A 15,381-nucleotide genomic window follows, 5' to 3' on the forward strand; every position below is an offset into this window, starting at 1 on the left:
GCCGCATTGCTGCAGTAATTCAGGCAAAAGGAGCCCCAACTAAGTATAGAGTGCTGTACATGCTCATACTTTTCATGTTCATACTTTTCAGTTGGCCAAGATTCCTAAAAATCCTTTCTTTGTATTGGTCTTAAGTAATATTCTAATTTTCTGAGATACTGAATTTGGGATTTTCCTTAGTTATAATCATCAAAATTAAAAGAAATAAACATTTGAAATATATCAGTCTGTGTGTAATGAATGAATATAATATACAAGTTTCACTTTTTGAATGGAATTAGTGAAATAAATCAACTTTTTGATGATATTCTAATTATATGACCAGCACCTGTATATATATATATATCATGCAAATAAAGCCCTTTGAATTTAATTAATTTTGTGTTTGTGTTTAATTTTAGAGGGAAGGGGGGCTGCTCCCATAAGATATACATTTACAGCATGTACTGTATATATTTTTCCCATGCTTCTATGGTCATAATTACTAACATCCTAATGTTGTGTTAAGATACATTCATGTAAACATGCACAACAAGTGAATATCAATGAATGAAGCTGCTCAGTTTAAGTCAAGAAAGAAGTTTGGTCAACAGTGAAAAATATACAAGACAAACAATTACATTCAACAAAACTTTTAATTATATATTATATCCAGGGAGAGGGTAGGTAAGTTTTCCTTGAATGTTCTGTCTTCAAAGAAACTCATTCAACTTCCTACAGGGAGAGAAAGATGGCAGAAAGCAGGCCAGAGAAGGAATATAAGTGTTCACAATAGCCATTACATTCTTCCAGCCCAGCTGTAGGATGATCTGGAGACCTGGGGCCTGTACCATGAAGCTGGATTAGCTGGCTAGCCAGGTTCAGATTAAGTTTCAGATTAGTCATCTGATTGGCTGTTCACCACTGATGTCACACATTCATGTGCATATGCTCCACAAACTCAGGATCAAAGCCTGAGTTGACAGAGAATGTTGATGATCAGCATCATGGTACCAACAAAGCCGGATTGGAGTGGTTTGGTTTTGTCAACTCAAAACTAATCCTACAACCCTGAGTTTGTTCAACTACCATCATGGTACAGGCCCCTGGTGGTGAATCAAGAATCAGTCGAATGCTTATCCATACATTGATAACAAAAGCATTCAAACTCCACGCTATAGTAATGCTATAGTTACTTGATTTTTTGGGTGAGAGCATTCCACTGCCAGAAGCAGACTGTGGGCCTGTTTCCACCTGGTATTAAGATGCGTTTTGGCTGATCGGATCACAAGTGGACGACACTAAATACAGGTGTAAACGGGGTCTAAAACGGTTTGAGTTTGTCCACTTTCGACCACTTCCAGAAGTAGTTGAAAATGCATTCGACCGGACTGCTTTCGTAGTGTAAATGCTCATGTAGTCGAATGTGTTTGAACAGCCACTAAAGACCACCTACTCTCCATCTACTGACCTAATGTGTAAACATTATGGGAAGCACTCGAGCCAGACGGGATTTAAACTTTGTTGGCTGAAGACCCAAGTTTGGTTTAACGTACCAACGTAATGGTTTTCTCACCATTCCTGATTTCTAACACACACTCACTTGTTCAGCTGGTCTCGCGGCTGTCAGAGCAGAAACGAACACTGATGCTCTCAATATGTTTTCCTGTCATCTCTGGGTGCGTTCATATGTAAACTGCTCAAGCTTTTTTTGTCCACTAGATTGAAAGATCTGTAAAAACCCATACATTTAACCACCCCCTTGAAGAAATCAGGACAGAAGTGGTTGAAAGAGGACAAAAGAGATGGATTAAAACACCAGGTGTAAACTTGTATGTGTCTCCCTCGTCCACTTGTGATCCGATCAACCAAAATGCATCTCAACTCCAGGTGGAAACGGCCTGTGTCAGAGGCCCCAGAGGAGACCGGGTCTGAAGTTGAGTCAAGCCTGTTGTTGCTGGAGAGAACTGGGAGTTGTAAAGAAAGAGGAAACAGTGTTAAGGTTAATACATTGAAGGACAGATTAAATACAAGTTTCCCAAACATTTTCACAAAGTTGACATTACAGAAGTGAGAGCACACACCTACAGTTAGGTCCATAACTATTTGGACATTTGTCATGATTTCTGGTATTTTGGCTCTGTACTCCAGTACAGATTTTGAAATTAAATGAGAAAAAAAAGATATATCTATATAGAAACCACTATTGTTATTCAAATTTTTATTCTTCCACACAATAACATTATGGAAGAAGCTGGGTGATTATTTAGCTAATCCAAGAAGTTATGCAAATAAGGGAAAAGATAATTTTATTTTTTTATGCTGTCATAGAGGTGTAAATTTAATGATGATTTAGCAATGAGGTCATAGTTTGTGGGGGTGTTTTTGCACTTGTTGCTTCATATCCAGATGTGTTTAATATTCTGGCCACCTCATGTATGTAAATAAGAAACCCATCTGAACACAATGTAGTGCAACATCACCTTTAACTATGACCTCAGTATTGAATTTACACATTTCTGGCTGATTATAAACTTCATTAAAGTAGAATTCATGGCAGAGCTGTTGTATTGAATTACATTAGATTGTAAAGGTGTTCCTAATATAGTGGCCACTAAGTGTATGCAACCTCCTTACTGTGTTATTGTCTGGTACTTTAATGAACTGGCAACTAAGTGTTGCTAATATTAACAACAAATCTAATAACCGAAGATAAACGTTGTTTGACAACGAACTTGTAAATGTAAAGGTAAATGTAGCCTAACTGACGTCAGGTTATAGCTAAAGTTAGTGAAGTGTAGGTCACTTAAGCTAGCTGCAATTAAAGTCTAACTAACGTTATCTTCCAATAAACATTAACTAAAGCTGGTTACATAAAATACAACTATTGACTAGATTCATGAGAGGTCAGGTAATGCGTTCAAATGTCAAAAATGCAGTAATTTCATCAACTTACCAGCGAGCGAACTTCAGAATCACTGAAAACGAATGGGGTTCAGTGCTGGAACTATCAGTGTTTGGAACTATCGGCTGCTCCATGACACGCGTTACTTCCGCATTCCAAAGTTCCTATGGAAGTCTATGGGAGTGTCGCAACTCTGTTTTTCAATGGCTCTGGACTAGCCCATACTGGAGCCAATCAGCACTCCGGGTCTTGCCGGTAGTACACGATGACGTCAGATTTTGTGACGTTGCTCCGACTTTGCTTTTCAAACCGGAAGACAGAAATCGCTCTGAAAAATGCAAAAATAACTAATTTCAAATTATAAATAAAATGAATGAGTACCTTTAGTGTTTTTAATGATGTGCAGCCTATACTGTTCACAGCTCAAAAAAGTGTTCTGGGGTTTCATGACCCTTTAAGGATACTCTGTTTGAACAGCTTGTGCGCAATGGTATTTTGAACGTGAAGAACAACCTACGGTGAAAGCCGTGGCTGAGGAGGTTGTTTCTGGTATAAATACTAGCTAACGTGTGAATTTTGATCCTGTGCAAGCCATTTGTTTAAAAGAGTTAGAACTCAAAGTTAAACAACAGGAGAATGAAAATTTACACTTGAAACTTAAAGTTGTGGAGGTAGAAGCAGACCATGATATTAAACTGCGGCGTCTAGATTTGCAAGTTAAAGAAATGAAACCTATTCCTGTTCCGCACTCCAGAGCTTCCTCAATTTCTTCCTCTGCAACCATTCCTGCTACACCCGTAACCTCGAATGTAAAGCAAAACATTAAGGAATTTGATGTTTGTAAATACATCAAACTTGTGCCTCCCTTCCGTGAGTCTGAGGTTGATTCATACTTTGTTGCTTTCGAGCGCATTGCAGGTAAGCTTAGGTGGCCAAATGATATATGGACCTTGCTCCTACAGTGTAGTTTGACGGGTAATGGCCAAGAGATTTGCACGTCCTTACCGATTGAACAATCTCTTGATTATGAGGTCGTTAAAACCGCTGTTCTCAGAGCATATGAATTGGTCCTCGAGGCATATCGCCAAAAGTTTCATGCACATGCGAAAACAGCAAGACAGACGCATGTAGAGTTTGCAAGAAAGAAAAGAGTGTTGTGCGAGAAATGGTGTCTCTCCAGTAAGATCACTGAGCAGTTGCAGGAGTTGCTCTTGCTGGAGGATTTTAAAAGTTGTTCAGAGAGTGTTGTTGTTCATTTGAATGAACAAAAGGTAACTTCATTATCAGATGCTGCTGTGTTAGCAGATGAGTTTATCTTGACACATCGAAATATTTTTTTGTCTGTCCGACCGTCAAACACTTTGCTTGCCAATAAAAATGTGGTGATGCGAAATTTGTCATGTGAACCCCCGTGTATGTCCAAAGGTAATGGCAATGGAGAAGGCAAGGCTACCTCTTCAGGTGGGAGAGATAGGCCTGCCTGTTTTTACTGCCTCGACCCAGATCACCTGATTGCAGATTGCCCGGCTTGGGAAAAGAAAAATGTTGATGGTAACTCTAAGAATGTTGCTCTTGTACAAACGATGTCTGTGACTAAGAATAAGTCCATGCAACCTTTCATCCGTGCTGGTATGGTTTCCTTGTCTGATACTAGGCATCAACCTGTTGTGATCTTGTGAAATACTGGCTCGGAACAGTTCAAAAGTTACTTCCCTTCTCGCCGAGTTCCTACACCGGCTCTGACGTGTTAATTCGTGGTATCGAGAGGGGGTGTGATCGTGTTCCTCTCCATCAGGTACACTTGAAGTCAGACCTTGTCACTGGTATAGTCAACCTTGCTGTGTGTTCCCAGTTACCATTTGAAAGAGTAGGTCTTATACTGGGGAATGATCTAGCAAGTGACCAGGTTTTCCCTAGACCTATTGTGGTAAATTATGGTAATTTTGGTGATGTCTCATCTGCATCACCGGAGCATGAAGTGGTGCAGCTGTCAGTGAAAGAGTTGTTTATTTTGCCGATTCACTTTTGCAAAATTCCTCTGAACCTCCCAGATGTGAGCAGATGATTAAGCCTGCAATTTGTAAAGAAACTGATGTGAATATAAACCCACTCAAACTTTGCACTGGTAAAGCTCCTTTAAGTGGAGTGCAGAGAACAGACTTGTCCCATCCTCCATGTTCTGATGCGGTGGCAAGTTATGAGCAAGTGCCTGATGGAGGAAATGCTTGCTTGAGTAATAATGGTGTGACGACAGAGAAATGTAAGCCCATTTGTGATTTGCCTAATTGTTGTGATATCCATCACATGGTCTTACCTACTGTGCACCATTTTCAAGTCCAGAAATGTGTACCTGCAAATGTACCTACTGGTCATTTACAAGTCAAGACACTTCAGCGTGTAATGAAATCCTTCTTTTGGCCAACTTGCAAATTCTTCATGGCAGAATTTGTGAGAGATGTTCTTGTTCTTGTAGGCCTGCTGTGATATGTTATGGAGGTAGTCTGGTTCTACTTATGTTCACAAAGCCCCCTTAACTTCACTTGCCTGGCAATCTGAAAATGCCGTGGTCCATGTACTGTTAAGAAAATTGTGGTATGTTGTGTTGTACATGTGGTGTGACTTTTGTTTTTCTTTGTTGCATTTTGTGAAATGCCAAGAAAAAAAAACTTAACGGTGGGGGTGTTATGTCCAGTGGATGTATTTACGGAGCCCCGCACATGACATGCAAGAAAAAAATTAAATCGTCCACATGATTTACTATTTCGTTCCCTCGATTTACTAAATCATGCGCGCGATTTACTAATTCGTTTCCTCGATTTACTAAATCGTGCGCACGATTTACTATTTCATTCCCTCGATTTATATATCATGCGCACGTTTTAGTAAATCGAGGGAATGAATTAGTAAATCGTGCGCACGATTTAGTAAATTGAGGGAATGAATTAGTAAATTGTGTGCACGATTTAGCCTTTTTTTTCTTGCATGTCATGTCCGGGGCTCCATACGTATTTGTAATATATGTGTGATTTGGGGAGAGTGATTGTATTTGTTGAGCATGTCATGTGCTGTGTACGTGCTTGCTCTCCTCTCACTCTCCTTCTCTCTCTCTCCTTTCTGTCTCCTTTGCAGGTCGTTAATTGAGTTCCATCTGATGCTCATCAGCTGAGTGCATGTTGCAGATCCCAATAGGGCTGCACAACGATTAATCACAATTAATCGTTTGCAAAATAAAAGTCTGTCTTTACGTAATATATGTGTGTGTTCTGTGTATAATAATTATGTATATATAAATACACACACATACATGTATAAATTTAAGAAATATATGCATGTATAAATAAATATATATAATTATATATATTTTATATTATATATAAATATAAATATTTTATATATAAATATATTTTATATATAAATATAACATTTTTCTTAAATATACATATGTATGTGTATGTATATACATTATTATTTACAAAGAACACACACATATGTTCTTTGTAAATAATTTAAATATATTAAAATGTTAATTAAAATTTAGAGTGGTAAAAAAAAAAAAGCCAGAATCTTTAAGACTAGAAATTTCTTTTTTTAATACATATTGACAGACTAAATTTGAAAAGGGTTTCTTATTATATGAAAGGGACTTTAATATTAATCTAAGAATAGTTTTATTACGTGTCATATTTTATATCCAGAGACCGCTAGCTTGGTGTTGGCAAGTCTTAGGCCCATCTTTCTCTGTAAAAATAAAAACAAATTGTCATTACTGTTTCACACAATATCAAAATGTCCACTCCATCACACGTTATACTACCAACATTCAGTAATCAAAAGCCGATTATGACCAATAATAATATTGAATGAATGTGTTACAAACCTCCCAGTTTGTCTAGGGGTAGGAGGAAGTAACACAGACTTTTATTTTACAAACGATTAATCATTGTGCAGCCCTAGATCCCAAACACTATTGCTGCGTCCCAATTCGCCTACTTCTACTACGCCCTAAAAGTATGTACTCTTTTTGTGAACAAAAAGTACATACTTTTGAGTGTGTAGCAAACGAGTAGACAAGATTTGGGACATACTATCACGTCATACAATTGTGTCTTTGCTCTCTGTCGCATCCTGTCACCGTAAACTGGCTTGTCAATCATCTTACATCCTCCACCACATTTCATTTAGTTAATATCCCACTGTATCGGAGAGAAATGCAGTAGTACGTTGATCTGCAGTCACAGGTCTTTCATGTGGAGAACTCTCCTCATATGCATAATGATGCATTTAAAAGTTAATGGACAGTCGGATCTTTATAAAAGTCCACGTTGGTATTGCAGATGAAATATAACACGGATAATATTAATTAAATATTTTTTATTTTATTATATTGTTACTTCCTCCTACCCCTAGACAAACTGGGAGGTTTGTAACACATTCATTCAATATTATTATTGGTCATAATCAGCTTTTGATTACTGAATGTTGGTAGTATAACGTGTGATGGAGTGGACATTTTGATATTGTGTGAAACAGTAATGACAATTTGTTTTATTTTTACAGAGAAAGATGGGCCTAAGACTTGCCAACACCAAGCTAGCGGTCTCTGGATATAAAATATGACACGTAATAAAACTATTCTTAGATTAATATTAAAGTCCCTTTCATATAATAAGAAACCCTTTTCAAATTTAGTCTGTCAATATGTATTAAAAAAAGAAATTTCTAGTCTTAAAGATTCTGGCTTTTTTTTTTTTTTTTTTTTTTTTTTTTACCACTCTTTAAATTTTAATTAACATTTTAAAATATTTAAAACTATTTTTACAACAAAAAAGATCTGTCTTTTTACATACCGTGGCCCCAAAAAGTATTTGCACCCTTGGCCACAATTGAAAATGCAATTGCATTAAAATACCATTCAAAAGTATGGAATCATATCTTTTAAAAGAAATTGATACTTTTATTAAACAAGGATGCATTAAATTGATCAAAAGACATTTATGTTATAAAAGATTTGTATTTCAGGAAAATGACGTTATTCAAAAATTCTGTTCATCTGTAAATCTCTCATCAAATATCAAAAATGTAAGAACAATCATACCAGGCTAGATTTTAAAATATATTAGTCTATACATTTACACAGGTTTATTTCAGTTGTTACAGTCAGTGATGTAGGCTATTCAATAAAGGATAACTAATAAAAGCCTTAGTTTTAAAACATCGCAATGTACAAAGAAAGAGCACAACGACCTGAAACCAATGTATCCTAACGTTGCACGAAGTGAATGCCTGTCATTCAGTTATGGATGACTGCATACTAATGAATGCATTATAAACTTATACGAAAAGGTTTTAGATTAGTCATAAGCTGCGACGCTGAAACTCGTTACCTTTATGATAATAATCCTTTAAACATGCTGCGACACAATGAGCGCGAACTAAACACTCGCTATCTTAAATGTCCAGGTCTGGGGAAACTCGTGAATAAGTTTTCTCCGCCCACGGAAATCGAAAATCTCGTAACACCGGAACTCGTTCATCAGCCAATCAGCGAGCACGATACAAGCATGTGGCAGATAACAATCATGTAATATGGAGGCTGGAAGGCGTGTATGACTTTTGGGAACGAGCAATGTGGCTGGGTGTATTTGTAAGACATTGCGTTTGTTTTTATGTTGTTATGGTATAAAAGAAGTTGTAAAAGTGTTCTCCATGCTTAGATCACCTTAGGTTTTCTGTCACTGGCATGTCCTCTGGAGGGTTTAGCAAATAAAGAATCGCATATACTTCTAGTCTCTTTTTAGAGAAGTGCTAAGGGAAAGTCAGAGTGTAGTTTGAGCAAAGTGTAGAAGCACAGTTTTTGTGTATTTAATCTGAATGTCTTTATGAATTGTGCCTTATAAGACCAGAATCACACTTAAGGAAGTGTTTTGTATTAAAAAGGATGCGATGCTTAAACCTGGAGGAAGTTTCCAGAAGACGTGAAATTTGGCATCAACTTTTTTTTCTTTCTCCTTGATCGAAATTATTAGCACAGTTGTTTCTTGGTTATTGATTGAAACCGACTGGTTTGGGCTAAAAGATCAATGCATGTTGGGCAGGGTCATGTACTGAGTTAGTTTGAGTTTTAGCGGTGTAGAGATTAGATTCGCTTAAGTCATTTGGGTTTTCCAGCCAAAATGCTGCTGTCCCTAGTCGTGCACACATACTCGTTGCGGTACTGGCTTCCAGCGGCGGTGATGCTGGGCACCGCTCCGGCTTACCTGCTGTCCTGGAGCGTCTGGCGTCTGCTGTCCACTGTGCTGCCGACAAGACTTTATCACACTGTGGATGACCGTGTATATTCATTGTATCAGAGTATGGTCCTGTTCTTCTTTGAAAATTACACGGGCGTAGAGGTTAGTATGACTTTTTGTCTTTACTGTGTTTACCTGTATTCAGCTCATTCTTTACATTTAACTTATGTTGTTACAAGATTTAAAAGTGATATACAGCCCTTGTTACATGACTTTTTAATCTTTCATAAAAAAAAAAATATATAAATATAAATTTTATATATATATATATATATATATATATATATATATATATATATATAATTAAAAAAAATATATATATATATATATATATATAATATATATATATATAATTATTAAAATATATATATATATATATATATATATATATATATATATATATATATAAAATGTAAATGTATGAATTTATGTCCCTGTTACACAATTTTCCTGGTTAAGTAAACATTACAAATAAATAGAGACCAAATACAATTCTAATTTGTATTTTTACACTATGTAAGGTTCTATTTACTAAAACCAAGTATAATCAAGTTAGTGTTTAGTAATAGGCGCTAACTAAAAGCAGTAACAATTTAAAAGTTTATATATATATATATAATAAATTTGTGAACTAATGTTCAGCTTTTCTTTTTAATAGTCCATTTATTTTCAGCAGTCATCAAGCTTGTACACACTGGTCAGTGGTCAAAGACACGAAGATGTAGCCTACCTTTAATTTCACCATGCTGATTGCTCACTAAAAACCCCGCAGTCATGTTTTCTGCCATTTCAAGTTTGCTTTTGACGTGACACAATGCGGTATCTAAGGGGGTGAGTTGTTTACGTTTTAATTAGTGTTCCCATTAACGCCATCGGTGTCTTCATTTAGGCCAATTCGACGAGAACGCGCACGAAAACAAGAGACGGGATTTATTGCACAAACCAATCATATCCAATCATAACCGATCATATAGCGCGATGGAGGCACTGCCTCCTCTCACGTGACTTTCCCCCATCCATACTCAATTACCCACCCCCCACTAAACCCACCGCACGCTAGGGGTTCTGCTTTATTTCTGTGCGCTAAAGGGAGGCACGAGAGACACGGACTCCCCGCTGTAACTGCGGGTGTCGCTGTTGGGAGAGTGTTTCTTTAGAAAAAATAGTGACTTTCATACTTTTTAATGTCAAATTTTGTAATATTTGCTTTGTTTTATTTTTGTAATATCGATTATTTTCTCAAACAGTTTTTTTTTTTTTTTGAGGAGGCACTGCCTCAATTGCCGCCTCGGAGGAAGCGTCCCTGATATATAGATAGGCCTATACATTAGGCCTGGGTGATAAAACGGTATCGATATTTATTGACAGTACGTCTTAATCGATAACGATAGAAAAAATGTTCAATATAACTCTCGATATAGTTTCACTTAAAAGCATTAAAATGTAAACGGACATTAAGTTCGGTTGCATGAACAACTCTCAAGTGCGCTCCGTCCCAGGATCACAAACAGACACGCTACGAGTGACACGCAAACAAGCTGCTGTGGAGTTCAGATGCGCAATCGCCACGTGAAATCAAAACACACAAACACATGGAAATGAGTGCTGTACCTGCCGGCGACGAGGAGATTGTGAATAAAAAATTACACATCAGCTCGTCAGTGTGGCAGTTTCATGGTTTCCTTACGTCTTACAGTTGATCTACTTCGAAGTTCGTCTTTAGAGAGCAGTTGTCAGGTCAAAGTGTCTGAATAATTTTTGGCCCCAACAGCTGCACAAACAGTGTTTTCAACAACACGGTATCTTTATTTCTGTTACAAATATTGAAATTATCACAGAAGTACTGAGAAAAGTTTACAGTTCAGATAAAACACTAATGTCTATGTTATCGAACAAAATAGAGCAAATCAGCTTTTGAAGGAAACTTGGCGCTGAAAACGACGCATTCATCGATTACATTGTTTCACCACCAGGTGGCGACAAGTGAGTGTTAAAAAATGTATTTGACGTTGAATCTTCATTCAACGGATTCTTTCAAATACACTGATTCATCCAGTAATAAAACAAGAGTACTTGTGGGCATGTAATTGAATCATACATCCAAACAGATTTTTTTTTTTAAATAAAATTTTAAAATAGACTGCAGCAATTAATATTTTGTCAGAACCTCTAGTAAATTACATGTTATTTTGTTTTGTTGTTGTTCAGAATTGTGATCTTGGTTTGAAACAAAAAAAGTTTCTCAATTTATCCAGAATTGTGCAGCTCTTCTTTAACACTTATTACTTTAACACTTAACACTTACTAATCTTTATATAAAATAAGAAAGATTTGTTTACGTTTTATTTTGCTTTAATTGTTTTAAAATTATTTCTTAATTAAAAATGCATTGGTTAAATTCAAACATTTTTTTTCTACTATTTTTTTATTTTTTCATTAATTATCGATACCGATCAATATGAAACATTATGTTGTGATAATTTTTTTAGCTGTATCGCCCAGCCCATATATATGTGTGTGTATATATATATATATATATATATATATATATATATATATATATATATATATATATATAATATACTACCGTTCAAAAGTTTGGGATCGGTAAGATTTTTAAAGGGGGGGGGTGTAATGCTATTTCATGCATTCTGACTTATTTACACTGTTAAAGAGTTGCATTCTCATGCTAAACATGGCCAAAAGTATTTCGGTGATGAATACTTTGTAAACAAGTTCCAGTTCGGCGCTGGATTTGCAGATCGCGGGTGGTGAGTAAAGCTGCATCAGATGTCTGTGTTTTGTTGGCAATCGGCGTGCAAGTGCATAAAATGTAAACACCACGAACGTTTTTGTTCCCTTTGTATTTATAATGATGTCGCAGCTAGCAAACAATCTCTAGGCAAAAGCTGCGTGCTCGTGACTCTTTAGCTCCGCCCACAGCTCTGACGGCAGACACGCCTCCAGGAGCTCGGCTTTTTTCGGAAAGACTCGGTTTAGCGTATCTATCTTTTATAAAAATGATAAAACTAAAGACTTTTTGGAGATATGAAGGATGCATTGTTACTCTAGATGTACTCAAGATTAACATGAGATTGGCAGAAACTGTGTGTGATACCCCCTCTTTAATGTTTTTAAAAGTTTCGTCTGCTCACCAAGGCTGCATTTATTTAATTTAAAATATAGTAAAAACAGTAATATTGTGAAATATTATTACAATTTAAAATAACTTTTCTATTTGAATATATATTACAAAGTAATTTATTCATGTGATGGCAAAGCTGAATTTTCAGCATCATTAGTCCAGTCTTCAGTGTCACATGATCCTTCAGAAATCGTTCTAATATGCTGATTTGCTGCTCAAGAAACATTTGTGTACAATTGTACAAAATATTTGTGTACAATATTTTTTTTTCCCCAGGATTCTTTGATGAACAGAAAGTTCAAAAGAACAGCGTTTATTTGAAATATAATCTTTTGTAACATTATAAATGTCTTTACTGTCGATTTTGATAGATTTAATGCATCCTTGCTGAATAAAAGTATTAATTTCTTTAATTTCTTTTTAAAAAAAATAAAAATAAAAATTCTTACTGACCCCAAATTTTGAATGGTAGTGTGTAATGTTACAAAAGCTTTGTATTTCAGATAAATGCTGTTCTTTTGAACTTTCTATTCATCAAGGAATCATGAAGAAAACACAAGTACACAACTGTTTTCAACACTGATAATAGGAAATGATTCTTGAGCAGCAAATCGGCATATTAGACTGATTTCTGAAGGATCATTTGAAACTGAAGACTGGACTAATGATGCTGAAAATTCAGCTTTTTCCATCATAGGAATAAATTACTTTGTAAAATATATTCAAATACAAAAGTTATTTTAAATTGTAGTAATATTTCACAATATTATTGTTTTTACTGTATTTTTAATTAAATAAATGCAGCCTTGGTGAGCAGATAATTAAATACATTTTATCTATCTATCTGCTCACCAAGGCTGCATTTATTTAATTTAAGTTTTTAAAATATTACAACATTTTCCATGTTTTATAGCGGTTGTATCAAATGAAATGACGTTTTGGGACATGCGTATGAGCAAATGAAAACATGAATTTTTCAAATAGTTAAAAGAGAGTTAGTTACTTTGCTTCAAGACCATGTGGTCCTTTGGAGGTGTATGAATGATGTCACATCCTGTCACATGAAATTGACTGCATGACTTGATCCAAAATAGTCCCTATATATTGGTTACTCCGAATGACATCAATGAAATTCATTTTTCTGGACATTCACATAACAAAGCAATGACTTCTACCCAATTTTAATACCATTTTGCATTGTGTTGATATATGTATGATGTTATAAAATTGTGCCAGAATAAAAAATATATACATTTCATTTTAAGATATTTTAATCACAAATGAAATGGCTGTATTGGCCTTTGAACGGTTAAACCGAATGACCTTTTGACACTTCAAAATACCTTTTATGTAGCAAAATATAATTAAAACCTTTTGGATTCAATAAGAGATCTAGTTGTACTACCTTACATACTTTGGATGTCATATCTTTGTTTTTTATCATTATTAAGGCCTTTGGACAAAAAAAATGACCACGTCATTGACCTATATATAAATGTAAATCCTGAATATATATATATAGTTATAAATCTGAATTTTTAGTTAGAAGTCTGAATATATATTTATAAATCCTGAATATATGAATCCAAATGTTGTCTACTTAGAGCATGAATTTTAGCACAGGATTCCCAGAAGTTCCATTCTTATGTACTAAATTCCTTCCAACAGTTATTCTTACACTATAGGTGTGTAAATTGTGTTCTCACGTATTTGGGTGCTAATTAAGAAGAGTGACTTTTGTTATCCTTTGTATTAACTGGCCAGAATTTTATCTCAAAATTGACTTTTTTTTTTTTTTTTTTTTCCTCACAATTGTTTATTTTTCGTAATTTGGACTTTATGACTTAAAATTTAGTTTATGTAAGTTTATATGTCACAATTGTTGAGAAACAGAATCAGAATTGTGAGATAAAGCCACAATTAGCAGTTAATAATACCTAGGATATCATCATCAACTGCAGCTGGTAGATCCTTTTTCCTAATTAGCACCCAAATATGTGAGAAGGTGCTTAACCCTAACCCAGAGAGAAAGGGAAGATGCGGTTGCACGGATTCACTCACTGATTCACTAGTGAAATCACAGTGTGGCAGCAAGATTTAAAATTATTAGTTTGATCTGTTCATCTGGATGAATTAGTTCAATCATTCAACCACATGCTAATAATTGTTTGCAGGAATTTAGCACATATGCGTAGAACTTGTGGGAATGAGTAAAATTATCTGCAAAACCCACAATCCTGTTAAAATTCAGGAACTAACAGATATCTCACAGAAGTGAGTACACCCCTCACGTTTTTTTAAATATTTTTATTATCTTTTCATGTGACAACACTGAAGAAATGACACTTTGCTACAATGTAAAGTAGTGAGTGTACAGCTTGTATAACAGTGTAAATTTGCTGTCCCCTCAAAATAACTCAACACAGCCATTAATGTCTAAACCGTTGGCCACAAAAGTGAGTACACCCCTAAGTGAGAATGTCCAAATTGGGCCCAATTAGCCATTTTCTCTCCCCGGTGTCATGTGACTTGTTAGTGTTACAAGGTGTCAGGTGTGAATGGGGAGCAGGTGTGTTAAATTTGGTGTTATCGCTCTCACTCTCTCATACTGGTCATTGGAAGTTCAACATGGCACGTCATGGCAAAGGACTCCTTTTTTTTTTTTTTTTTTTTTTTTTTTTTTTTAAGGACCGAGAGTGTGTATACATGTTAATACATATATATGATGTTAAATTGGGGAAAATAAATAAATTATATTAAATTTTATATATATATATAATTTTTTTTTTTTCCCTGGTACTCTCCGATACCGATGCCTATACATTTATTAATTTATTTTCTTTTTTGGTGATGTTGCAGTTTTCCCAAGTACAACACAGTGAGACTAATGAATGTAGGACAGCTTCTTTATTATTATTACTCCAATTAAATTTTTATGTGCTTGTCACAAACTTAAAGCACAAATTTCACAGTGTCCAATAACCTTCAAGGGCATAATTACCATATTCAAGTCATAATAATAATAATAATAATAATATTATCAAGTTGTTTTTAACTTACTT

The 15,381-nt window shown here is 35.3% G+C and overlaps 1 protein-coding gene across 6 annotated transcripts in view; it reads left to right on the top strand.

The window, feature by feature from the left end:
* Window positions 1–8,441: 8,441 nt before the first annotated feature.
* The window catches only part of agpat5 (1-acylglycerol-3-phosphate O-acyltransferase 5 (lysophosphatidic acid acyltransferase, epsilon)), a 198,647-nt gene continuing 191,707 nt past the window's right edge, over window positions 8,442–15,381 (top strand). For 4 of the 6 annotated variants that reach the window (XM_051916838.1, XM_051916837.1, XM_051916836.1 and 1 more), the window contains exon 1: window positions 8,442–9,276. In XM_051916838.1, the coding sequence (XP_051772798.1) occupies window positions 9,058–9,276 (219 nt within the window). In that variant the 5' untranslated portion in view covers window positions 8,442–9,057. The remainder of the gene's footprint in view (window positions 9,277–15,381) is intronic. The other 2 variants (XM_051916839.1, XM_051916840.1) reach the window with 2 other exon arrangements.

Source organism: Ctenopharyngodon idella, chromosome 13 (assembly GCF_019924925.1).
Source record: "Ctenopharyngodon idella isolate HZGC_01 chromosome 13, HZGC01, whole genome shotgun sequence".
Taxonomy (NCBI): domain Eukaryota; kingdom Metazoa; phylum Chordata; class Actinopteri; order Cypriniformes; family Xenocyprididae; genus Ctenopharyngodon; species Ctenopharyngodon idella.